Source organism: Antennarius striatus, chromosome 17 (genome assembly GCF_040054535.1).
Source record: "Antennarius striatus isolate MH-2024 chromosome 17, ASM4005453v1, whole genome shotgun sequence".
Lineage (NCBI taxonomy): Eukaryota > Metazoa > Chordata > Actinopteri > Lophiiformes > Antennariidae > Antennarius > Antennarius striatus.
In genome coordinates, this window is record NC_090792.1 from 13,425,523 (window position 1) to 13,449,620 (window position 24,098).

Sequence of the window (24,098 nt, forward strand, 5' to 3'; positions counted from 1 at the left end):
CTCTCTCTACCCTGCAGATGTAGGCATTAGGTTGTTTAAAATGTCAGATCTTTATTTTGACCTTTTTGTGTTGATAATGATGAAGCTGCCTGATACAGTAATTGATGCTCCAGTCATATGTAATTTGGCACATTGTACCTAACAGTATCTAAAAGATTGAAAAGGTTTTAAATTAAATATCACTAATGCATACAGGGACTGGAAGAGATAATGGCATTTTTGTTGAAGATGTGCTATATAGAAGAAATGTAGATATACCAAACATAATTCTTAATACACTCTGAATATTTTTATCCAGTTTCAGATGGTGTTATATTTATTGTATATTTTGACTGTGAATGAAAAGGCTGAAGCGGTTCTGTCCTGTCCTACCTCCATGTCTGTTCCAGGAAAAATAGGCCAGCTGTCTAAGTGTCAACTTGTTTGTCTCTGATGCATGGTTATATATTTTTGCTGTATGTTTATTTACTTAATAAAGGTGAGTGATGGGAAACATCTCTCTTGTTTGACACTGCTTCTTTCAAGAACCTCAACTTCTCCCGATCCCAGAAATGCTCCCATGTCCTTTATGCCTATATTTTAGGATTGACTGAGTCTTTTCATTCCTTTTAGAGCACAATTCAGTTTTACTCATTTCAATGGACATTTCATGATGGAGACAAGATTCCTCTTAAGATATCAAACTTATCATAGGAGTCAGACAACCTCAGTTCAGAGAACAGCTTGATTTTGGTAGTGATTCCCCCCCCCCCCCCCATTTTCTTAAATAAACAATATGACACTTATACCTGACTGAGTTATCAGAGAATTCACATTAGAAGATAAAAGCAATGATTGGTTATTTACTTGCTGAACACCAGAGAGGCAGCAACATACTCTAGGATGGCAATACTGGAAATGGTGTCCAATTAACTAAAGGTTCAGCTGCTGCTGGTCTCAAAAAATGTCCCTTTTCAGACTTCATCGTTTCCTTTTTCTGTAAAAAAAAAAAAAAGAAAAGAATTCTGCGCTTAACAGAACAAAAACATTCAGATCTAAAAATGAGTTTGATTTAAGTCCTTTCGTTTCCGAGCATTTCCATTGTATTCATATGTATTCATGTTTTTTTTCTAATTTCGTGCGGCAAACTTTCTGCAGCACGGAAGAGCAAACAAACAGCAAGGTGTAGTTTTAAAGACTGTTGTGTACACATAGAAAGAACATCAAGCAGAGTCTGTGCACCTCACCGTAAACAATATTATGATAGATGTATGCAGTTTTTATAGTCCTCTGGTGTTCTCTCTGCTGTCACTGTGAATGGATTTGTCATATCAGAGCCAGTAGGAACAAAAATCATTTAGGAAAATGATGTGTTTGCACAATAGAGAATAAAAACACCACTGATTAGAGTATGCCAAAGGACATTCTTCTTTTTTTTTGTTCCTTCTTTTTCAAAAATCACTTCACAAGCATAATTGTATTCTGCAGCAGTTTTTGGAGAGGAGAACTAACAATGAAATCATTACCCATACATAATATATCAGTTTTGTTTGTATCTGTAAAGAAACTTCTATCTCGGTGTAACTTTTCACATTCAAGATGTGAAAACTTCAATTAAATTTCAACAAAAACATGCCTACAGTAATATTTACAACTTCAACTTGTGCCAGTTCAAGTTCCTATCACTGGGAACAAAGGTGTGGGTGTCTTAAAACCATAGCAAGATACAAACAGTGCAGAAATAGTTTTTTATGGACATCAGCAGATAGTAGATTAGCTGACTTCCAGAGTTCATTTATTTATTAAAACGTATTTTACAAGAGTTCATGACAGTTTAACACTCAAAGATAAATATGAACATGAGTTTAATGTGGTACTCTCTCTGCCAACCTACAAAACTGTATTACTATTGTACAATTTACAATTTAATTTATAGTCCTTAATGCCACACCCTGATCTCCCCAGACCAGTCACAAGTGGCTGCTGTTGCAGGTAGGACGGGATGCTGTGACACACAAAGGCAGGGCTGGCTATGGGCTTGAAGAGTGTGAAGAAGATGAGCATTGTGGTAATCATAGAAGTGAGCAGAGCCAGTGGAGCTTCCTGAAGCTAGGATAGTCCCATCGAGAGAAAACCCACAATGCACCGCGTACCCCTCCACCTAGAAAAAGGATTTTCATTTTAGACATGATGCATTTATTTTATGACTAATGCTATCAGAGCATAAGAAATAATAAGCATAACAATAGTACTGTGATCTACTTCATTGCCGTCTCAGACAAATAAATGTAAAACAAGCCTGCATGTGATGGGAAAGGTCACATGTGAGGTGAAGGAGCAGCATTACCTCCGCATCAATCTTACCAACAGTGTGTCCTTGAGCAAGGCAATAGAAAATAGTCCCGGTGGTACAAATGAGTGGGTCATGGGTGTGAGTGTGTGAGTACGTGACCCTGGATCAATGTGTTACTCGGAGAAAGCGTTCAAGTTCACTGAATGTACTTTGATTTATGGTGGGTCCTGCTGCAAATCCTGTTTTCACCCTCTTGTCATGGATGGAGTATCGCGATGATATTACAGAAGACGCAAGAAATGATAGATGTATCACTCTGTAATTAATTTTGACACATTCCACTGGTCATTGCAACAACTGTCTTAAATATAAGGTCATATGGATCTTGTAGAAAGATGACTTTGAACAGTCAAGGATAAAATAACACAATTAAAAAACAAAAGTTACTTGTGTCACTTTTGGCAAAAGGTTGAATGTTGCTGAAGCATCAAAGATTCTACCTTTTAATGTAGAAATATGCTGCTCCACATGCTAACCTCAATTGTCAGCCAATGCATCAATTATCTGCACGTCTTTTTTAACCATGAACTAAAAAAAATACTTTTCTGTTATCCCAATTACATCCACAACTTTCCATGTATTCAGTTACTCAACCATGTATGTGTGCACGTCTGATGTTGCTCACATTTGCATGCGTGTACATAATGTATTGACAAACCCCCCACTCCCAGCCCACCCCCAAGGCGACAGTTGTTTCTGACCTTGTGTCCTTCATATTTCCGCCTCTTGTTCATCCTATAGGGCCGCTGAGAGGAGAACACTGCCATGTAGTCCCCGTTGGTTTGGGCGACGAAGGACTCCTCTATTGGATGGAGAGCTAGGCTGGGGCACGTGTACCGCTCCTGGAAGCCAAATGAGAGGAAAGAGGAATCCAGAGGGTGGGAATTATTCATTATATGACATTTTCCTGCCTTTCCTAAGCATGAACTCAGCTTCAAGTCAACAACATCACTAATTTGAAAATACTTTTGTATTGGATTGTGTGTTCTTTTTTCCCACGCATTGGAGTGAGGACTTTATAGGTGTCCTCAGAGCTACAGTAATACTTTATATAAATGCTCAATTTAACTTGAGAAATCCTGAAAAATTTCAGAGATGAGAATTGATTCATTAGAACAAAAACCCACAACAGTAAAATAACAAGTTAAACTAGGTATCATTCAACAGAGCACACACTTCCTGCAGCAGTCGGTAACTGTAAAAATGCCAGTTCCACAAGCCTCATTACCCCGTTGTTTCACACCAAGAGGTTCAGTATAGCCTTACATGGGAAATGTTTTTCCTTTGTTAAAATTTAAAATGACTGTAAGTCATTTATCTTATAATTCAAACACAATTCATTAATTCGAACTATATTTATTTGCATGTTTTTTTTCTAATCCACACACAGATTTCCTTACATGGTAGATCTGGTTGGAGACCTTGGCCGAGGTCTGGAAGTCCCAGGCAATGAGAGTCCGATCAGCAGAGTCTCTGCTCACACAGTCAGAGCTGGATATGAATTCCCCACCACCTCTCAGGAAGAGGATATCCAGGGTTTGTTGAATTCCTGCTTTGTACATTTTCACCACCTGGAAACAACACAATCATAGTCTAAATAGTCTAAAAAAACATTCAAAATTCACAGAAAGAAAAAATATTTTGTTTAGTCTTAATGTTATGTTAATAGTTATTTAAAACCCAACTTAGAATATTACTTGCACATAGGAGATAGGACTGCCACAAACCTTCATTTTCATAGTCGACTAAACCTAGATTTTTTTTCAATTACTGTAGTCAACTACCGCGGTGCACTGGCGTCGTGCCCGGAGTGTCCCCCGCCTCACGCCCTATGCCGCCGAGATAGGCTCCAGCTCCCCGTGGGTGTCTCTATCCATCACCCAACCAAAGGAGAACTTTTTTTTCCGTCAAAACCTGTTACTGTTACTGACAACGGGACTGCCTTGTAACTTGAACCAATCTTTAAACTCTCACTTTTGTCAAAGGGATTCAACAAAATACGATGGCCCATTCTTATTCAAGTAATTCAGGGGGTTTGCGTAGCTGCCAGCCCCCGTAGTCTACTGGGGTAATTTTACCTGGGAGAAGGAAAAAGAACATGGGGTGAGACTGACAGGCAGCTAGGATGCTACATTAATCATATATAGGCTACGGCCTGGTCTATGTTCACTCTGCAGCTCACATTAAGACCTAATGTAGAAGCAATCCCTATAGCATTAAATCAAAAACCCTGCAGGGAAACAAATCAGTTTGCCTTGGGGGAAATTATTTTCATGTGAGAACTTATCATATGAGCCACTCCGTTAAGTTTAATAGCAATATTAGGCCACAACTTCACTGGACAGAGAAATGATTTCCACATTTAATTAAAATTTGCTTTGAACAAATACATGACAATCAGCAGTGCAGCACTATGCATGCTGCCATATTGTCGTTTAGTGAAATAGGTCATGCATTATTGCGTTCAGCCAAATGGTGGCTGCCTCAGATGTTCCAGTGGGAGGGAACTGTGGATGAGACATCCTGTATATGTTCACAGCCCACCTGGCTCACATTCTTAGATTTATAAAATGTCAGAAAACAGTTAGTGAACCACAGTCAATAAAAATGATTAATCTACTCTAAGGAGGTTAATAAATTTTACCTTGGAGCTGCGAGAGTCCCATGCCTTGACCACTGAACTGTACCCTCCACACAGGAATACCTCTGGGCTACTGGGATGCAGGACCGCACACATCACCTTGAACTGGTTGTCTAATCTCACAACCTGCTGTCCTACGGAAAAGAAGTATAGAATTATGAGAGAGGGAGAGACAGACTTCAGTTGTAAACTCATAGATTGCATCCAAGAAAACTGAAGTACATATTTATTACATTTATAATTTATTTTGTGATAAAGCTTGTGATTTCCCAGAAGAGAACAATTTGAAGTTCTGCACTGAATGCTGTTTCTTTCAAATATTTGTGCAGCAGAAAAGAGTTTTAGTTTTTGCATTTAAATATCTTATTAAATAGCCCCCAATAATAGGGGAGACAAAAATGTATTTATATCCAATATGATGGACAAAATCAACTAGGGCTGTGGGAATTAGCTGCTTATTCTGCAACCATTTTGATAACTGGATAATGATTTTAGTCTTTATTCAAATAAAACTGTCAAGTACTCAGTTATTTAGGCTTAATAGTCAGGCAAATGAAGCCATTCCAACTGAGATTCTTTCAGCACGGGCATTTAAAACGAACATTTTCCATTATTTTTTAACATTTTACAAAAAAAAAAACAATTAATGAGAAAAAGAAAATAATATACATCACACTCCACATTCAAGACAAACATTAATTGCAGTCGTTGTATTAAGTAGAAATAGTTTTAGTGTAACAAACAAATCTGTCTCAACAATAAAAAAGTATCTCAATAAAGAAATATGGATGTTATAAATACGTAATATGAAAAATATTAAATAAAAAAGTGTTCTCATATCAACGTTAATTCACAGAACATATTTAAGAGAGCACCTGAAGGAGTTTAGAGAACCATTTCCATTTCCACATCTTCAAATGACCTATATCTACACTAAATATGTTTTTTATTGAATACAGTAGAATAATTTAATTATTTCATTTCAAGATTTTTCTACTTTCCGTGGTGCACTGGCGTCGCACCCAGAGTATATTCTGCGTCACGCCCTCAGTCAACTGAGATAGGCTCCCGCATCCCACGACCTGCGACCTAAGACAGCGGAGGAAGCGGGCATAGAAAATGGATGGACGGATGGATGTATGGATTTTTCTACTTAATATAATATTGTATTTAATAAAATACTTTTTTTTCTTAATAATCTTCTGGAACCATGAAACTACCTTTTTCAGAGAAGAGTATTCATCTGTGGTATCCAGGCAAGTAGACTATTTAAGTTGTGAATCTGTGAAGAGAGTGAGTTCATGTGAGGACATGTGTTGTTTGGAGCTGAACATGTCTACTCAGCTCTGAGAGACTCATTTCCAGTTTGACTTTGGATCCTACCTGATTCCTGTCCTCTCTGGACACAGAGAAATGACTTCAGAGCTGTTTACTCTTCCGCTCAGATGCTGCACACATCTGTTTAAAACCGATATACTCTGCATGAACGAGTTTGGAAATGCTATTAAGATTTGTTGATGTGCCTCATGAAAGAAAATAGTGATTTGAAAGAATCGGATTAATAAACCTATAATAGCTCTATAGATTAACAAAACACAGGTTGGGGGATATTAAGACAATGAATTTATTGTTGCAGCTTGTGTGATGTAAAAATTATTGTAAAAGATCACCACTTTCATCTCTTTAGATCATTGACTGAGTTCATTACAAGGATCCAATCACATTTGTCAACTTCTCATTGAATTCCTGGGCAGAATTCCAACTTTAATCCCAGAATTAATGACTTTATTCTCAGAATTCTTGTTTTTATGATTAATGACGTGTTGAATTCAAGGAAGGACAAATTTCCATCATACTTTTTTTCTTTAGCATTAACTTAATTCACTGAGTAATGTTTGTGACATGACTCAAATCTTGTGGTGCGGCCTACTGTATGTAAGAACCACCGACTGTCAGTAACTGAAGCACTAACCAATAACAATAATTAGTGTAGTACCAGTAGTGGTGGTGTCAACTATCCTCATTCAGTGACAGCGTCCAGTAAATGCTCTTTCATGTTTTAATACAAATAATTTGTGGGAACCCTAACTCACCATAATGTCACATCTTCTAGTAACATCCAACTTACCAGTTCTCAACAGTGAATGAGAATCTCATTGACATCAGTATTCCGTAATTCCCCAAGTTTCCCCCCGTCATGGCATTGGTGTATGATCACTATTGCTGTAAGTCACGTTTGAGGCTTGTGTACCATCAAATAATGTTGTTTCCCTTGCTAGTGCACCTAATTTCACTTATAAGTTCTTTGATAAACAACACAGTTAATCTTGTTTGCTGCTGAAGTCAGAGTCTCCTTCTCTCTGCACCCTCTTAAAATCATGAACGATGCTAAATTAAAAAGATGAAAAGCCTCAAGTGGTCATTTTGAACATGTGAGCTTGTTTAAAGGCTGAATCTATTAACTTGTGGTAACATATCTCTATTTGTCAGTAAGAAAAATCTAAAAGTGATCACACGAGGGATCACTGACAGTTTATTGTGATGAAATTAACTTATATTTGTTTATGATTGGGTGCCCTATGAGAGTCCAACAACTGAAGAGACAGTCTCTAAATCATTTTAATGACTACGGGTGATGGAACAGACAAGAGTGTGGGTTGCAGCACAACTGAAGATTGGGAGATACTTCAAGAGGGCAGCAAATCTTTTACGTCAGTCTCTAAAAAGCAGCTTGAACAAAACATCTCTCGAGACAAAGAGTTAATCCAAATAGAAAAAAGGAGCAGAAGTAGAGTAGAAAAACAGAATATTAAGGTCACACTTAAAAACAAGCACAAGCACAGAGGGGCTTAAACGTAATCAAACCTGACCAAAAATTAGTTTTCTGGGAAAACGATGAAGAAGGCTGGATGTAGAGGGAATCCAGACAATAAGCAAGCAGTTCTGTCGATGGATATGCAAAGTCGAAAACTTCAGGGCTTACAGACTCCTCATTAATCTAACAAACAACAGAGACCTCATTCAAAATGGTCTTTAGGCAGCTCGCCTACAACAAAAATGCATTTCATTATACATTTGTTCCAGGATATTCTTTTCTTTTTTGGGGGGGGGGGTAATCTGCTGCAGTAAAAATGAACCTCCTTTCACTTAATTGTGGACTAGTCCGTTTGTCTTGCATGGATCTGAAGTTTAAACAGGCAATTTTGTTGGAGCTCACGCTTCCTTAATAGGCTTTACCCCTAGCGATAAGCAGAAGATCTGTCATTGAGATTTAAAAACTCATGTTTGGTGAGGCGCTTTAAAAATTTTTGCATTTTCTTCATAATAAATAGAGCCTCGTCATGTTTTAATTAAGTAAAATTAATTAGCCTGGTTGAGAGGGGAGATAAGGGAAGGCTGCAGCGGTCCGTACCTCCCTCACAAAAGTTTACTTTGTAGTGCAGCGTAGTGAAAGAACAGCGATCGTGCCGTGGAGCTGACACACAGTGGTTAACTACAGTGCAGACAACATCACAGATGATTGGGATGGCAGGGGTGAGCCCCTTAGAGCAGAGGGATGTTACTACGAAATGGTTGCTCTGCCTCATTAGCACAGTCACCAAAGTAGTGCGCTGTCACTGCAACACAAGCAGAGGCTGGAGGCACATTACTTGGTTTTAACAAGTCTCACAAAATATTTTGAGGATATGCTCATTAAAGAAAACTATATGTGTTTAAAAATTTGATGTTATAGAAGTATTTCAAATTGACAAAGTGCTCTGATATCTTAACACAACTATGGTAGATCAAATTTCTAAAATTTTTAAGGAAGTGTTTCACGGGCTTCATTTGACACATTAAAGCGAGTTTCAAGATTTGGCGTGAAAGCTTCTCAAGATGAAAAAAGCTTTAAAAAATATAAGACAACAAAAGGTACAAAAATGGGTCACATGACATATGATTAATGATCTCTGTGACAACCAAGCATCTCTTTCTGCTGAGGATGGCTCTGAGATGAGTTGGAAAACAAAGTAAATTGTAGTGTTATTTTTTTTTAGTCAGAAACTTGTTTGGAGGGTTTGGAAGAGTAAAGTTTAAAGACTCAGGTAATATCTCACTACCTCTTGGACTTGTTCATGCATTGGATTAGCAAATTTACCTTTGTGATTAATTCTTGACTCGGTTTCAATGATCTTATATCTGCTTGATATGCAAACTTGTGAGGAGAGTACAAGGTTTCGCTACCTTTTTTGACATTTTACAGACTCATTTTTCCATATAACGTTAATAATTACACAAACTATAAAACATACTTAATATACTGTACAGTTCTGCATTAACTGTAAATTCTGGAGGGCCACTGAGATGGGACCTAAGAGAGGTAAAAATATTTAAAGCGTTGCATAGCTCTAAATACCAAAATACACCAAACAAATCCTGCTTCCTGCATGCATGTGAATCAAAACACCGGTGGTACACACATAATATTCTATACATCATAAACCTGCTGATATCCTTTACCGCACTGAAGCAGTGCTAAAGAACTAGGTCAAAATGCAGATTTGCTTGCCGAAGGCATCTGGAGTAAAAGCCTTTGTGCGTCGCTGCTGCATGCTCTGCCTCCTGGCATGTGCTACTGGCGATACTGTACATGAAAATTGTACAGTATAAAGTACAAACTTCTGCAGTTTCTGAGAATAAAAAAACAAATGTGGAGTTAATATTATGTGAAATCTGTGGGTGTGGGATTTAACTGTTAAGTACAGCATCCTTAAGGGTAGATTTTGGACGAACAGAAAATAATGGCGTATGCTTTTGCTAATATTTCCTGCAGGTTATGAGAAATTTATAATTGTGCAGTGACTATTAATATCTAAGAAAAAATTAGTTGTCTTACATTAAAATTCTAATTCAGGAGCTCCAGTTGCCTCATTTTTAACGACTGGATGTGAAATGTGTTGTTGAAAGAATTTTTTTCTTTACATGGCTATATATATGTATATATATAGTGCTGTATGTGTTTTTACAACAAACATGACAGCATGGAATGACCCCAACTCAGACCCCCAATGTAACTCACCAATGAGCCACTAGATCAGACACTGAAAGGCTAATACAGTAGACTTGACTGAGTTTGAATGATGAAGGTACTTATCCAAAGTATAGGTAGGTGTAGGGAACGGATAAATGGATAAAGTAATGGACCATCTAACACGCTTTTATAAATATTACTTTTTTTAAACTATTGTTGTCTTTTGCTGAATAGATTTGGTATGATTTTGACAGACCTCATGTATAAACTGGGACCTTGACCTGCAGCAGCCTCCGCTAATTAGTTTTTCAAACTATACCCATTTAAAGGCTGGACAACAGCTGCCACACTAATGTCCTGCAGATTAAAGTCATTTATTCCACTCCCCAACCCTCGCTCTCACCATTTCTCCTTTTCTGAATTCACTCTCTGTCGCTTGATTTTTTTTCCCTCTTGTATTCTTCCCCTCCTCCTCTCTTCTCAATCATTTTTTTCTTCTGCATTCTGTCCCTCAACCAGCTCTCCCTCTCCACATGCTGCTCCTCTCCTGCCATTGCTATTCAGCTGTAACAGCCTGCCTGTGGCCCGCTGGGAGTGGATATAAGATTGTACAAATTAAATTGGACACAGTAACAACAGCAAAGATGGAAGAAGAAAATAGGCACCTTTTCACTGAATGCATATTCTGAATGCATACGCTCAACTCTAATTCAATTTCAGTGTAAATCTATCAATAGTGCGGCGTTTGGTCAGGTAATGCTGTGGTAAAATCCAGGTTGGTTGTCCAATGAGTCACTGGAAGTTCATTATATAGGCCTGTACACGACTTGAGTGGGAGCTCAGCTGAACAGAACAGCCCTGCCTGCTTTCAATGGCGCGGTCGAGCAGCTCTAGATTAATGCGACTAGTGTAAAGATAACATTTAACATGGATACAGTCTGATACTTCAAGCACTCCGCTACCTCCGCAAATCGTCTACGCATTTTTAACCCTCATCCTCAGAGACAATGCAGGTTGTTCCATATTCCTACAGATAAATAAAAGTGTTGGGAAAATAAAAAAGAGCATCAGTTGTGTGAGAGCTCCTGACATGACTTCAAAGCTGCTGGTCCGAACCCAACGGGGCATCCACTGGGACAGAGCAAGCCACCGGTGGCTATCAAAGCATAAGCCCAAAATAAACATTTGTTTGTTTATGATTATGGTGTGTGGCGTCACACACAGTGTAAGGTCACGGTGGCTGCTCCTGTGGTGTTGTATCCATTATTGATCCCCTTACTGGAGCTGCCTTTGCTTTTAATGGGCCGGCCAAGCTATTATCCGTAGGCTTTATTGGCTGTATTGACACACATGCTGAGAGGGGAAGTGCAAATGGCAGCAAGGCATCGCAGTCATATGTTGACCCGAGCGATGCGGCTGCCACAGGGCTTCAAACAATGTCTATTGTGTGTCGGCTGATCCGATCTCTGAGGTCTTTTCCTAGTCATCACTCTGTTCAAGAAGAAAGTGATGTCTGGAAGTTATTTCCCTCCTCAAACAAAGGAAATTGTTGAATTGCATCAATTGAAGGTGAACTGCAGAACAATCAGCAACTCAATTGTACATAGTACAGCAATGAAGCTTGTAAATGTCACCTTGATAATTGTTTGTACGATCACACAAAAGGGACTTCAGCCACAACCTGACAGCTTTCAGAGAGCAGAAACCTCAAGGCAAGGCATTTCAGTTTCCCCTTTATGTTCCTGCAGTAGAAAGCAGCAGTACCACAATAGGTTGACCCTCATGATATAACACACTGACCATTAAAAACCTAGAATTTGGAAATATATGTGAAAAATATTTCACTGTGCCAGGTGTTTCTTTGGGATGTTGCTCAGTAACTTTTTTTACAGCATTTATGGGATTTTTCTACACGCACTATTTGTTAGAAGCAAAGATTGAGCCCATCTCACAAACGTGAAGAATCGTTTGTTACCAGAAAATAAGTACACTGAAGATTCCATTACTTGAAAAAGTTTTTGCTGATGTGGGATGACCACAAGCTGTTGCAGCAAATCCATAAAATGTGTTGGAAAAAAATGTAAAAATGAATTAAATGAATGGAATGCCCTCCTAGAAAGCTTGTGGAAAATTTTGTTGAACAGTTGCTGAGGTGATTTGGCTGGACCACACCCCCAAAGAAACTGACAAAAAAATCGGGATGCCCCTTTTGGAGGTGGAATAAGAAAAACTTTTGTGTATATATATATATATATATATATATATATATATATATATATATATATATATATATATATATATATATATATATATATATATATATATATATATATATATTTGTGTGTGTGTGTGTGTGTGTGTGTGTGTGTGTGTGTGTGTGTGTGTGTGTGTGTGTGTGTGTGTGTGTGTGTGTGTGTGTGTGTGTGCGTCTGCATGCTATCAAGCATACATCTTGATAGCATGGACTCTATGTTCTGCCTATTTACCCAACTGTCCTCCGTCAGAAGTGACGCTCCACAATTAACAGCACAGGGAGCCCAGTGGCTTTTGGAATACGACAGGCTTAAAGGGAATGTGGTGTTTCATTTCAGATTTGAAAAGAAAAAGCTGCCAGCATTTCTTGGCTGCAATTGGATGATATTTGGAAAGTGCTAGTTGACCAATTAGGATGAATTTGCTCAAGAACTGCAGCTTTGGCTTCGGTTGCCACTGAAATGGGTCAGGACTATACAGAGAGAGAAGCAGCTTTGGCGTTTATGAACAGTCCTTAGTTGATGAAGGATTTCTTTTAACTTCAATGCAATTTAAATTCCAAACATAAATTACAACACTTTGAATTTTAGGTGGGACACACATGTACACACACACACACACACACACACACACACACACACACACACACACACACACACACACTCACACAATATTAGCAAGAAATATACTTGCCAGGAAAGTTGAAAGCAGCTTGAATTGAATTTTAACAAATTCAATGAGATGCAACTTTCACCCATATTGACTATTAATAGGTACCTTACTGTCACTCAGTGTTGTGTTCATTAGACTAAAACAAAGAAGTGTCGCTGCTCACCTGTTTCTACATCTGTGATCACGGCCGAGTTGTCAAACGAACCGGTGAGAAGCTGTCGCCCACATGGGGTCCAACAGGCGTCACGCACGGCTCCCGAATGGCAGGTGTAGACCCTCAGGCATCGCCCCGTCTCCACGCCATCCCACACCTGCGGACCACAGAGTCATCTCAAGCCAAAGCTACAAATACATGCAGGCTGCAGGAAAAAAAAGTCATTTCTAATGATTGCACAGTTCGGGAGGAAAGCTTTGCATATATGCAGTAACTGAACAACTTCAAATCACAGGAATTGATTAGTGAGTTTACTCTGCAATATCCAGGACACAAGAATACATATTTCAGTCTTTGTAGTTGCTTTGACTCCTCTCTTATAAAAGAGAAAAAAGAAAAGGAAAAAAATTCACTGCAGGGGTGCTGCAAACAGGCCAGAGGTTGATGTCGACTCCTGCTTTCGTTACACCTCAAACAGGCCCCACATGAAATGAGTACAACAGAGAGGAGGAGTGAAAAGAAAAGGACATATCAGAGGGCGCTGACACGCTGCGCTTCAAATGCAGGAGAGAAACGGACCGGCGTTGCTTTGGACAAGGTTTCAAGGCAGCTTACTGAGAATCAAATATTTCAGTCCTGGTTTGATGGCCGCTGCCCTCTCAAAAGAAAAAGATGAAACAAACAGAATAATTTCTGGCATGTCTCTGCAGACGATCAATGGAATGCGTCCTCTAGCCTGAAAATCTTTCCTGTGGGCATGAATCTGTCTAATTTACAAAGCTAAGGAAGGTATCATCCGAGCCTCTCTCTTTGGAATTCATTTGTGATGAAACAAAATCTAATTACGCAGTAGAGTGCCACTGGATAGTCTGTCGTAAACCATACACAAATGCGACTTATTTGCTGGATTTAATAGCAAAAGACAACCTTGATAGTTAATTAATCAGACTAATTACCTTTGAGCGTGTCCATAAAACAATACCCTGGGGATGTGATAGCTTTAGTGGATTCGTACTGTAATATGTTCATATTTTATTATAGACCAGGCTGAGGAGGAAAACAACCAGCTGTTTCTTAATTCAAAAAGCGTCTGTTAGACATGTGATATCACAGTGCAACCAAGTGGGAAAGACAAGCAGACCATGATTTATGAATGAGTTGTTAACCCGTGAGTTTGTTCCATTGTTGATTTCGGGTTTGACGTCTTTGTTGTGGGTGGTGTCATGTGTCAAATGGTTTAAAAAAGAGCACTTGTCACACAGGCTACTGGATAATGTCCCATATTTTTCATTAGATGTTCTGTTAATGACTATCAAGCTTTCTGTCAGATATGTCAAAAGAGAAAATTGCCTCACTGAAGCCTAGCTTGAAATCTAAGCAGGTGGTCCGGTGTTGCTCCCACTGAGGTGAGGTACATTACACTAATGATGAAGTATTTCTGCACCCCCCGGCATCGACAGGGACACAGAGGAACTTTGAAGATCTGTGGGGTTTTGCAGAACCCTCCCTGCTCTCTCAGTGCTGCATTATTAAACATGATTCCTCCAGCAGCATTAGAAACACACTGAGAAGTTCTGTAGCACAACTACCGCAAGAAACAGATGGGGGAGCGATGGATGAGGGGAGGGTGACATATCAATCTGGCAGGCAGGAGTTTAACAAACAGAATGCCAAAGATACCTCCAGGGCAAGAAGAGACAGCGGGAGGGGAAGCGGAGGGAGGGAAAGAGAGAGAGAGAGAGAGAGAGAGAGAAAGAGAGAGAGAGAGAGAAAGAGAAGGTCTTAATGTTGACCAAATATTGACGAGAAGGATCACTTTCAATTCAATATTCAACAGGATATGTCACTTGTCAGTATGATGTTAGGTTCTAGGAAACACTGCCCTCTCCAGGCAATGTAAAAATCTACTAAAGAGTGACTGATGACGTCACAAACTCATAAAATGTCATTACAGAAGCCAAGTTTCTAATGTTTCTAAAGCCAAGTTGTTATGGTGTTTCTAATACACCATAATAACACCCCCCCCCCCAAAAAAAAAAAACAAAACAGGTAGATTTCAGTAGAGAGACAGTTAGATAGTAGGTATTCAAGTCATTCATGGTAACAGTATTAATGGAAGATCTGAGAAAAGGCTACTTTTTTTCATGAAACAAATACACAAATAAAATACCTACAGTTCACCACAACATCAAAGGCATCTCTCCACGGCAGAGGTGTAACGAAAGTTTGGTGAAAAAACTTTTTTGAGTTATGCTTCAGAAACCATCATTTGAGACAAAGCCCATCACAGAATAAGCCTAAATTCAACTTGTAACCATGGAAACTAAAACAAAAAAATAGACAACAAACCACTTCCCTATTTGTAATGTGTAGAAAGTTTACTTCAATATTAAATGGGATTCAAGCTCGGGTCTTGCAAACAAAGCCAACCACCAGAATTAGTCTAATTCAAACTTGTAACCATGGAAACATAAACTGAAAATCGTTACGTGGCAAAAAGGAACGTTTCAAAATTGTGTAGAGCTTCTGAGACAGAAAAAAAATTCAGTTATGCTGTGCAAATGAAACAAGGTGGGCAGACATGTTTGTCCAAGGGTTGTTTTTTTTAGAGGGGGGGGCATAAAAATGACTGCTTGTTTATTTGCATCCCCTTTAATTCCACCAGCCACTTAATAGACACACAGAGCGACTCTTGCAGACAACTCATTGGGGTAATCTGCTTCCAAAATGACTCTCTTTAATTAAAACTAAATTGGTATTCTTGTTATCAACTTAAAACTGCTGCCCTACACTTACTGTAGCCATGGCGACTATGGCTGCAAAAAAGGCTGAAATAATAACAGTCTGAGTCTTTACCTCTGAGGAACTGACAGCAGGGATGGAGAAGAGGGGGGAAAGAAACCTGGAGCATGTTGATGAAGACACACAGGCACAGAGCGGGAAGCACTGAGACTTCATAGAGTGAGTCCCTTCTCTGTTTTCACACAGAGCACAAAAGATCTCCAGTGAAAGTGCAGGAAAGACATAATCAATAAGACTGTGTGTTTGCAAGAATGCAGTAATACGACACAAATGACAAAACAGGGGTTCTGGTTCAGTCCATTTAAAGACTGTGTGATGCTACATAGTTTGATGAGCTTGTATTTTTCTGGATCCTGTCTCTGCTAACATTTTTATTTGGAGCGAAAAATGTTTAGGATTTAAAAATGAAACAAAGGGGACTTCAAATGATATTTTATTAATTAACTGAACACTTAAAAATTACTTACACATTATCGTACTCAAGTGTGTGGAAATCTTCTTATACCCAAATGAATACAGCTTTATTCTACATTCACAAGTAAACAACAACATATGACAGCTGTTGTAACACAAATAAACAGCGTGGACACTTAATTAATAGGGATGTCATTTTCAAGGGTTCTTGTGATTTTCTATACCAGGACATCATTGCAGTGATGAAAGAACTATTCAAGTAACTCAGTCAAGTAACAGTAGTAATTTATATCATAAAAGTAACATAAAGGACAGCCCTCAGAGACTGAATAGCATTTTCTTGAGTCAATAAATTCCTGAAGAGGAGAGATTTAGATCTCAATCATGAACAATCAGCAAATAAACCTTCACCATCATCAAAGCCTAACTCTATGGCTGCCCTCTGAACTCGTTCTGCATGTATGGAGAAACAAAAAGACCTGCAGAAGAAAACTTCACCGAAACTGAACAAAATGACTCATATGAGACGTGCAACAGCGTTTCATATTCTCCTTCATCTATTGTTTCACAGTCTGAGATAGCTACCCGTCTCCACCATCTGCTCCAAACCACTTTTTCCAGTTGCCAAAGGAGGTGGTCGTTACGCTGCTGCACCTGTATGATTATGCAAAAGAACTCATGCATATTTAAATGACTAATTATTCCAGGTTCTCTCAGGATACCGGTGGCATTGGTGTGGTTTTGTCATGGGATAGAAATATTTTGTCACTTGCAGACATCTGAATGACTTGACCTTTACGGCGGGGAAATTAGGGATCATTTCCTTGTGTGAATTACAGAAAAAAAGGGGAGGGAGAGAGAGAGAGAGAGAGAGAGAGAGAGAGAGAGAGAGAGAGCGAGAAACAGACAGGGGGGGGGTCTTCCCATGAGTCCTGACATACATACAACTGACTATGATGAGTATGATTCTAAACGCAGCTTGTGGTACATTTATAAACAACAGCAGCAGCAGGACAGATACTATCTGTTACCTGTAATGCTGTGTCAATTACACTGAAAATCAGGCGAGTGATTATCCTTTTTTGACCTTTCTGACCCCCTTGGCACTTTTGTGACTCCACGGATATAAATGGATTTGTTTTTTCCATTGAAAAAGGACTAGTCCATACTACCAGACAAATGGAGCAGTCATGTGGGGAAAGAACAACGGTGTAATAAGCACCAGAATAAAGCTGAAATGCACAATTCAGTTTGACTTATACAGAAGTTGCAGCAGCCTAAACCATTTGATTACAGGAACATTGAATTCCTCGTTCAATGATGTTATAGCTTTCAAAGCTAAATATGAATATGATGCAGTTGGTGGTGGATTTCTTGTATCGATTTACCTTCACACTCTTGTCCATGGAGGCAGACAGCAGCAGATGACTGAGATGAGGAACAGGACACCACTGCACAGTGTTGACTGGACCCTGGTGGCCTCTCAGGCTTATCAGAACTTTCTTGGGTATCCCCGCAGTGCCAGGTTTGAGAGCAAGATATGGCTTCACTCTTGCAGAAACTTCTGTCAAGATTTGGCTATCTCTACTCTGATACCCCATGGTTTGGTCTGTTGGAAAATTTGGATCTACCATCTCTAGTGAGGTGGCCTGTCTCTGTCTCTTGGGGATGTATGGTCTAACATCAGATGAGGTTGGTCTTTTTGCTGGTTTGAAGTCATCACTGAAACGTTGCTGCATGTGAAGAGGCGTCTGCGGTGGTGAGCTCTTTACCTGAGTTCCACCTGAACTCAGAGAAGCTGTAGCATCTCTAAATTGTTTTTCTTGAGCCATCCTGTAACTGCAATATTTTCTTTCCCTGTCAAGCAATCTCTGTGGTTCTGAATGGGGGAGCAGTGAAGATGAGTTTCCTTCCGAGGCACCTCCATGGTACTCCCACACTGATCTGTCAAGGTCATGTGTGAAGCTGTGATGGCTCAGGGATATCTCAGAGGAATCACACCGCCCGACTTCTTGGTTTTGTTCACAAGAATCAGTTTGGACACAAGTAGATGCTCCCTCATCGGTCTGCTCACCGTCTGATTCTGAGTCCTCATAGGCCACTAATGATGACATCTCAGCATGCTGAGTCTATTGAAATAACAGGGGGGGGGAAAGCAAACAGGAATATCAGCAACAGGCGTGATGCCAGTGTATACTTCAGAGGCTCAAGGGTGACATCTAGTGGTTATTTAGCTTTATGCACTAGACGTAGCATCATGATATTTTAACAGCAGCTATACTTGCAGCGATATCAACCATTGTGTTTATTAATCATTGTGTTTGGAATTGGTTGTCAGCGGTGGAGTATAACGTTAATGTATTACATGGAGTTGGTTTAGAATGAGAGATGATAAGGAGAGGTCCTGTTAAATCATTGTTATTCAACACCTTGCTTTAGCCAACACAGGCTAATAGCTCTTGAAACAACAAGCTGTTAACAAAAACGTCCGACTTTGTCATAAAACCTAATATAATCCCGTTGATACATCCATTTGACTCTGTGGTGTCCCTATCGTGTGATGAAACAGAAGTCGGACAGAACAGTCAGTTTAACAATAGTGTCTATACTGCGTTGAGTAAAATTACCTGAACAGGAGGAAGCCAACATTAACTTGTGAATCTGCTAGTTATGTACCTGTGGCGTTAAACCATCAATAACTCATTTATACGCTTTTAGAATTGGAGCATCAAATTTAAAACCCCGTAAAATCAATGACGTTTATTTTGTGTTAAATAAGCACAACGTTACTATTTGACTATGCAGTACACTGTATACCTCAAGTTAGCAAAGCTTTACGTTCCTGTATTTTGAAAGAACCCGGAAATAGCCACGGCCTTACTCTTCCGATGTACATCCCGTGTTAAAACTACATAGTCGCATCATCATGCAGTGTGTAATGTTTACTGTGCGAACACATGCAAAATTAATACAGAAACATTGATTCCCCCTTTTAATTTATTGTTTTAAGCCCGTGTCTGACGTTGCACATTTTCGTGGGTTAATTTATGTCGGAACCTTTCACCAACGTTGTTTGCGTAGGAAGGTTTTAATCCAAACACTTCCAAAGCAGGATGACGCAAGTTGAATGAGGGACCGTCAGCCGTAAGGTAACTGTGCCGCAAGATTGTTACTTATGATATTTAGCATCAGTTGCCTCACCTGTTAAATGATCTCTTGTCATGTCAATATTTGTATTATTTATGAAACACAACACCATGTAGTTGTAATGGCGAGCGGTTTACTAGCTCAACGGTTCTGGCGGGTTAGTAGTGGTCAGTTCACATATGGGACATCACTGGAGTGTTTGAAATAGAAGTAAGGGTAGGACAGAATTCTTGTCTTGTTAATATCTTGTCAGATATTAAACAGACCACCAATTGTCTTTTTTTATTATATGTATGTTAAAATATCACGATTTAATTTTGTTAGAGTGTGGGGACGATGACAGACTGTCACCAAGACGGAGAAAAAGCCATGAATCCAATGGAGCTCTACGAGAAACTAACAGCACAAGGAGACCAAGTCAGGGCCCTGAAAAATGCAAATGCTGACAAAGTGAGTGTTTGTACTATGCCACGCAAAACTGACTCGGTGGGTTTGTAATGTTATCGTAAAATAACTTGCTTATCTAGTCGTACAGATAGTTTCGGTTTCAGCTGCCCATGTGTTGACACGCGATGTGATCAAGTTACAGTTTATTGGTTTTACAGTAGGTGAGATCAATATGTAATTGGCATGGTGCTATACGTCGAGCTCATATGAATTTGTGTACATCAGAGATTTTTCCATTGCATTTATAACAATCATATGCACATTAAAACACATAAAAAATGGTAATAATGTAAGTTAAGCACTGCCAACAGCTTTCATAATAATTATTTTTATGTTAAGTAGTGTCAATTATCTAAAGTAGGTTGTTTGTTGTGCATATTTTACTGTAACAGCAAACATGAAATTCAGTCACCTCTATTGAATAAGAGTTGTGTGGAAATGTAAAAGCAGATGTACTTTATTTGCAGAAACTATTTGAAATTATTTGTTGTGCTCACACTGTAGTTTGGGTGAAATAACTCTTAAAAATAAGTTCCAAATAAAACATTTTGCTTGCTTTTGTTGGCATTCAGCTGTTCTTATCTTTGTGTACTATCTGAGAGCAGTGTTTGCACTCCCCAGGGTGAAATTGAAGCTGCTGTCCAGTTGCTGCTCAAGTTGAAAGTGGAATACAAACAGTTATCAGGTCAAGACTACAAGGCAGGCTGTCCACCCTCAGAAAACTCTGGTGAATCTTACAATGGGCCTGTGGCAGATAGAGCTGATGATCAAGACACTGTCGATCCATGGAACGTGACTACCACCAATGCCAAAGGAGTAGATTACGACAAACTCATAGGTAAGATTTGAAGGCGCTTCAATGTTGCCTTCACTTAATCAATTTAATTTGAATAACAGACATGAATTTGTCTAGTTAAAGTATAAATATCAGCAATGTATTTGCAGTCATGGGCAATAGCTGAATAATTTACATTTTGTCATGTTTTTCTTTAGTAAGGTTTGGTAGCAGTAAAATTGACCAAGACCTGGTGGACAGAATAGAAAGCGTCACAGGACAGAAACCCCACCACTTTCTACGTAGAGGAATCTTCTTTTCACACAGGTCAGCATTTTAGGATTGGAAAATGTTTAAGCAGTGTGGTGTTTTAATGTTTTCTTAGTCCTTCTTCCTTACCTTTAGCATATGTGTGTCAGATGATCAGTAAGTTCTGAATCTTGTGGGAAATTAACCGTCGTAAAATATACCCTCACATGCTTCTGGCTAAGCCATCACCTTTGAGTCCTTTGTTTGAACTGAAACAGACGGTGGTGTCAAGTTAAAAGTTGTTGTATGGCTGATAATCCGTCTCCTGCTGCTTTTTCTTGTAGAGATATGCATCAAGTACTGGATGCGTATGAGAAGCACAAGTCTTTCTATCTTTATACTGGTAGAGGTCCGTCCTCTGAGGCCTTGCACGTTGGTCACCTCATACCTTTCATCTTCACAAAGTGAGTTCTTCCCTCTATAATCTATTTTATTACAAAAAGCTGTTACATTCTACACCTGCAAAGCTGACAGATGACACTACTCGTATTTTTATCATAAATTTGTTTTCCTTTTGGCAGATGGTTGCAGGACGTGTTTGACATCCCTCTTGTGATCCAGCTCACTGATGATGAGAAGTACTTGTGGAAGGATCTCTCAATAGAAGACTGCCAACGTTTCGCTATAGAAAATACCAGGGACATCATTGCCTGTGGCTTCGATGTCAACAAGACTTTCATCTTCTCTGACTTGGACTACATGGGGTAAAAAAAAAAAAAAAAAAAGATTTTTATAGTCTCATCTGGAAGACCATACTGCTGAGCCATCTGAGGCCTCTTGAAAGCTCTGCTATATTTATTAAGGCAAAAAGAATCATATTTGTTCACACGGGTATAAAATTACTTGCATATATCTGGATTTTTGTTATTTCAATCCACTGTTTCTAGGTCATCCCCAGAATTTTTCAGGAATGTAGTGAAGGTCCAGAAGCATGTGACATTCAACCAGGTCAAAGGTATCTTTGGCTTCACAGACAGTGACTGCATTGGTAAGACAGTGGGTAAAGTTTAAAGAGAAACATTAACAAACTAGCGTTTGATCAATCATTAGATTTTTATGACACAGTAGAGTTAAGGAGGAATAGTCAAGGAATTTTTAAGTAGTTTCTGTGTCATAAAGTACTTTTTAAAAAATAATTCTCTTTGCATCATTATTATACATTGTAAAGTTTTTGATTTATAATTTCTGTCGCAGTCAGCTTAAAATCACACCTATATAAATAGGAAAGAACTTTTCATTGTAAATCTTTATCCGTGCTTTTTTTTGTTAATTTTGCTAATTTTCTCAATTATTAAGTATTAATGTGTTAATACCTTGTTGGTTCTTTATGATGAGCGTTATATTTTATCCGCCCAGGAAAGATCAGTTTCCCAGCCACACAAGCCGCACCTTCCTTCAGTAACTCCTTCCCAAAGATTTTCGGAAGCAGAAAGGATATACAGTGCCTCATCCCTTGTGCCATAGACCAGGTCAGGTCAACTTTTACAGTGTTAAATAGCAATACTGCTTGGGAGCATCATCTTTTACAAAGAAATGTGATGATGTCTATTTTTCTCCTTCAGGACCCCTACTTCAGGATGACACGGGATGTTGCTCCAAGGATTGGCTATCCTAAACCAGCCCTGATGCACTCCACCTTCTTCCCAGCCCTGCAGGGGGCACAGACCAAGATGAGTGCCAGTGATGCCAACTCCTCTATCTTCCTCACTGACACACCGAAGCAGATCAAAAACAAGGTGCTGCAGTCATTCATTGTTAAAGTGAACACCCAACAGTCAGATTTGTATTGCAAATGATGGGTGACTGACTAGTTCTGAACTATGGAATCATTGCTCACAGATCAATAAATATGCATATTCGGGAGGAAAAGATACGGTGGAAGAACACAGGAAGTATGGAGGAAACACAGAAGTGGATGTCTCCTACATGTATTTGACTTTCTTCATGGACGATGATGAGCGACTGGAGAAGATCAGACAGGTGAGAGCATAGCGTCTTGTGTTCTATTCATTTTTTTCTGCGTACTCATCCTCTTTAACTTCCTTTCCTCACACCTCTACCACTCATCCAATCTCCTGTTTTCAGGACTATGAAAGTGGAGCTCTCCTGACAGGTGAACTGAAGAAGATCTTGATCGAGACTCTGCAGCCAATAATTGCCCAGCATCAAGAGCGACGCAAACAAGTCACAGACGAGACAGTCAAGCAGTTCATGACACCCAGGGCTTTAAACTTTAAATATCTTAACTGAGATATCAGCACTCATCAGGTCACTAATCTCACTACATGAAGAAGTACATGATCCAGCTGTTTTCCATTTGATATTCTTGTAATATGAAAAGGAGTGATGGGATTTTCTCATACAGTTTGCTTCATTACTAGGGTTAAAAAATGTAAATTACCGTAAAGTTGTGTTCTCTGTATCAAACTCGGCATGGCATTGTGAACGCATTCATACTAATTGCCATGCTACATGTTGGCCTCACTCCGTTCCACATGTATACGTTTGTCATCATGTTTGTCATCTGTTTGTGTTTACTCTGCCGGTATGCATCACAAGAACCTCACTCCTTGTCCTGACATCAGCTTGGGATTCATTATTATTGAAATAATATTGCAAAAATCTGCACCATGATCAAGAGCAACTGTGCCACACATTGGCTGAGAAAGTAAATACACTATGCTCAGAGTAAATATGCTTCACATAACTGTTACTTTGTAATGTAATTATGAGATATGAACGACCATAATATTCATAATCTGGCTTTGGTGTTTTACTTAATGATAGGAAAGCAATTATGTTATCAGTACAAGCAAATTGAGTCAGTTACATGTTTTTCAAAGCGTGGTCTTGGTAACAAGGCTCCATTAAACATGCCTGTAATAAAACATTGGAGTAAGTCAAGAATCTATTTCTCTTTTATTTAAGTGTTGCACTGCCCAGTCAACCAATGTAATGTTCAAAGAATGACACAGCAAAATTGTCCTTTGTCTCCATAATATCTTACACTGACACGCAGCACACCATGTGTTCCAGTTAATTAGCTGGAACAACGGCTCCATAACTCTGTGCCAATTTTAAAACACTCTGAAGAGCTCGGTAACACTTTACAACACAGGTGCACTAATATACAGCCAGTCA

The 24,098-nt window shown here is 39.1% G+C and overlaps 2 protein-coding genes across 2 annotated transcripts; one reads left to right on the top strand and one right to left on the bottom strand.

The window, feature by feature from the left end:
• Nucleotides 1–1,668: 1,668 nt before the first annotated feature.
• wdr25 (WD repeat domain 25) lies at nucleotides 1,669–19,116 on the bottom strand. Its single transcript, XM_068338549.1, has 7 exons — nucleotides 18,907–19,116; nucleotides 17,668–18,408; nucleotides 13,073–13,220; nucleotides 4,977–5,107; nucleotides 3,733–3,903; nucleotides 3,034–3,174; nucleotides 1,669–2,140 (listed from the first exon to the last, which is right to left on the bottom strand). Exons 2-7 carry the CDS (start codon nucleotides 18,391–18,393, stop codon nucleotides 1,919–1,921), a joined length of 1,539 nt encoding a protein of 512 aa, XP_068194650.1. The 5' UTR covers nucleotides 18,394–18,408; nucleotides 18,907–19,116; the 3' UTR covers nucleotides 1,669–1,918.
• A 184-nt stretch (nucleotides 19,117–19,300) lies between these two features.
• On the top strand, nucleotides 19,301–23,852 carry wars1 (tryptophanyl-tRNA synthetase 1). The gene is made up of 11 exons (XM_068338550.1): nucleotides 19,301–19,428; nucleotides 19,751–19,876; nucleotides 20,495–20,711; nucleotides 20,867–20,975; nucleotides 21,242–21,361; nucleotides 21,479–21,661; nucleotides 21,845–21,945; nucleotides 22,314–22,426; nucleotides 22,520–22,693; nucleotides 22,797–22,937; nucleotides 23,043–23,852. Exons 2-11 carry the CDS (start codon nucleotides 19,763–19,765, stop codon nucleotides 23,205–23,207), a joined length of 1,437 nt encoding a protein of 478 aa, XP_068194651.1. The 5' UTR covers nucleotides 19,301–19,428; nucleotides 19,751–19,762; the 3' UTR covers nucleotides 23,208–23,852.
• The last annotated feature ends 246 nt before the right edge of the window (nucleotides 23,853–24,098 follow it).

What these genes read in the sequence shown, in the direction of transcription:
- wdr25 (XM_068338549.1), bottom strand. Translation starts at nt 18,393, where the DNA reads ATGTCATCATTAGTGGCCTATGAGGACTCAGAATCAGACGGTGAGCAG. An exon ending in CCATGGACAAGAGTGTGAAG is followed by an intron (nt 13,221 to 17,667) that starts GTAAATCGATAC and finishes TGTGGTCCGCAG; the next exon opens with GTGTGGGATGGCGTGGAGAC. An exon ending in GATCACAGATGTAGAAACAG is followed by an intron (nt 5,108 to 13,072) that starts GTGAGCAGCGAC and finishes TCTTTTCCGTAG; the next exon opens with GACAGCAGGTTGTGAGATTA.
- wars1 (XM_068338550.1), top strand. Translation starts at nt 19,763, where the DNA reads ATGACAGACTGTCACCAAGACGGAGAAAAAGCCATGAATCCAATGGAG. An exon ending in AAAATGCAAATGCTGACAAA is followed by an intron (nt 19,877 to 20,494) that starts GTGAGTGTTTGT and finishes TGCACTCCCCAG; the next exon opens with GGTGAAATTGAAGCTGCTGT. An exon ending in ATACCTTTCATCTTCACAAA is followed by an intron (nt 21,362 to 21,478) that starts GTGAGTTCTTCC and finishes TCCTTTTGGCAG; the next exon opens with ATGGTTGCAGGACGTGTTTG.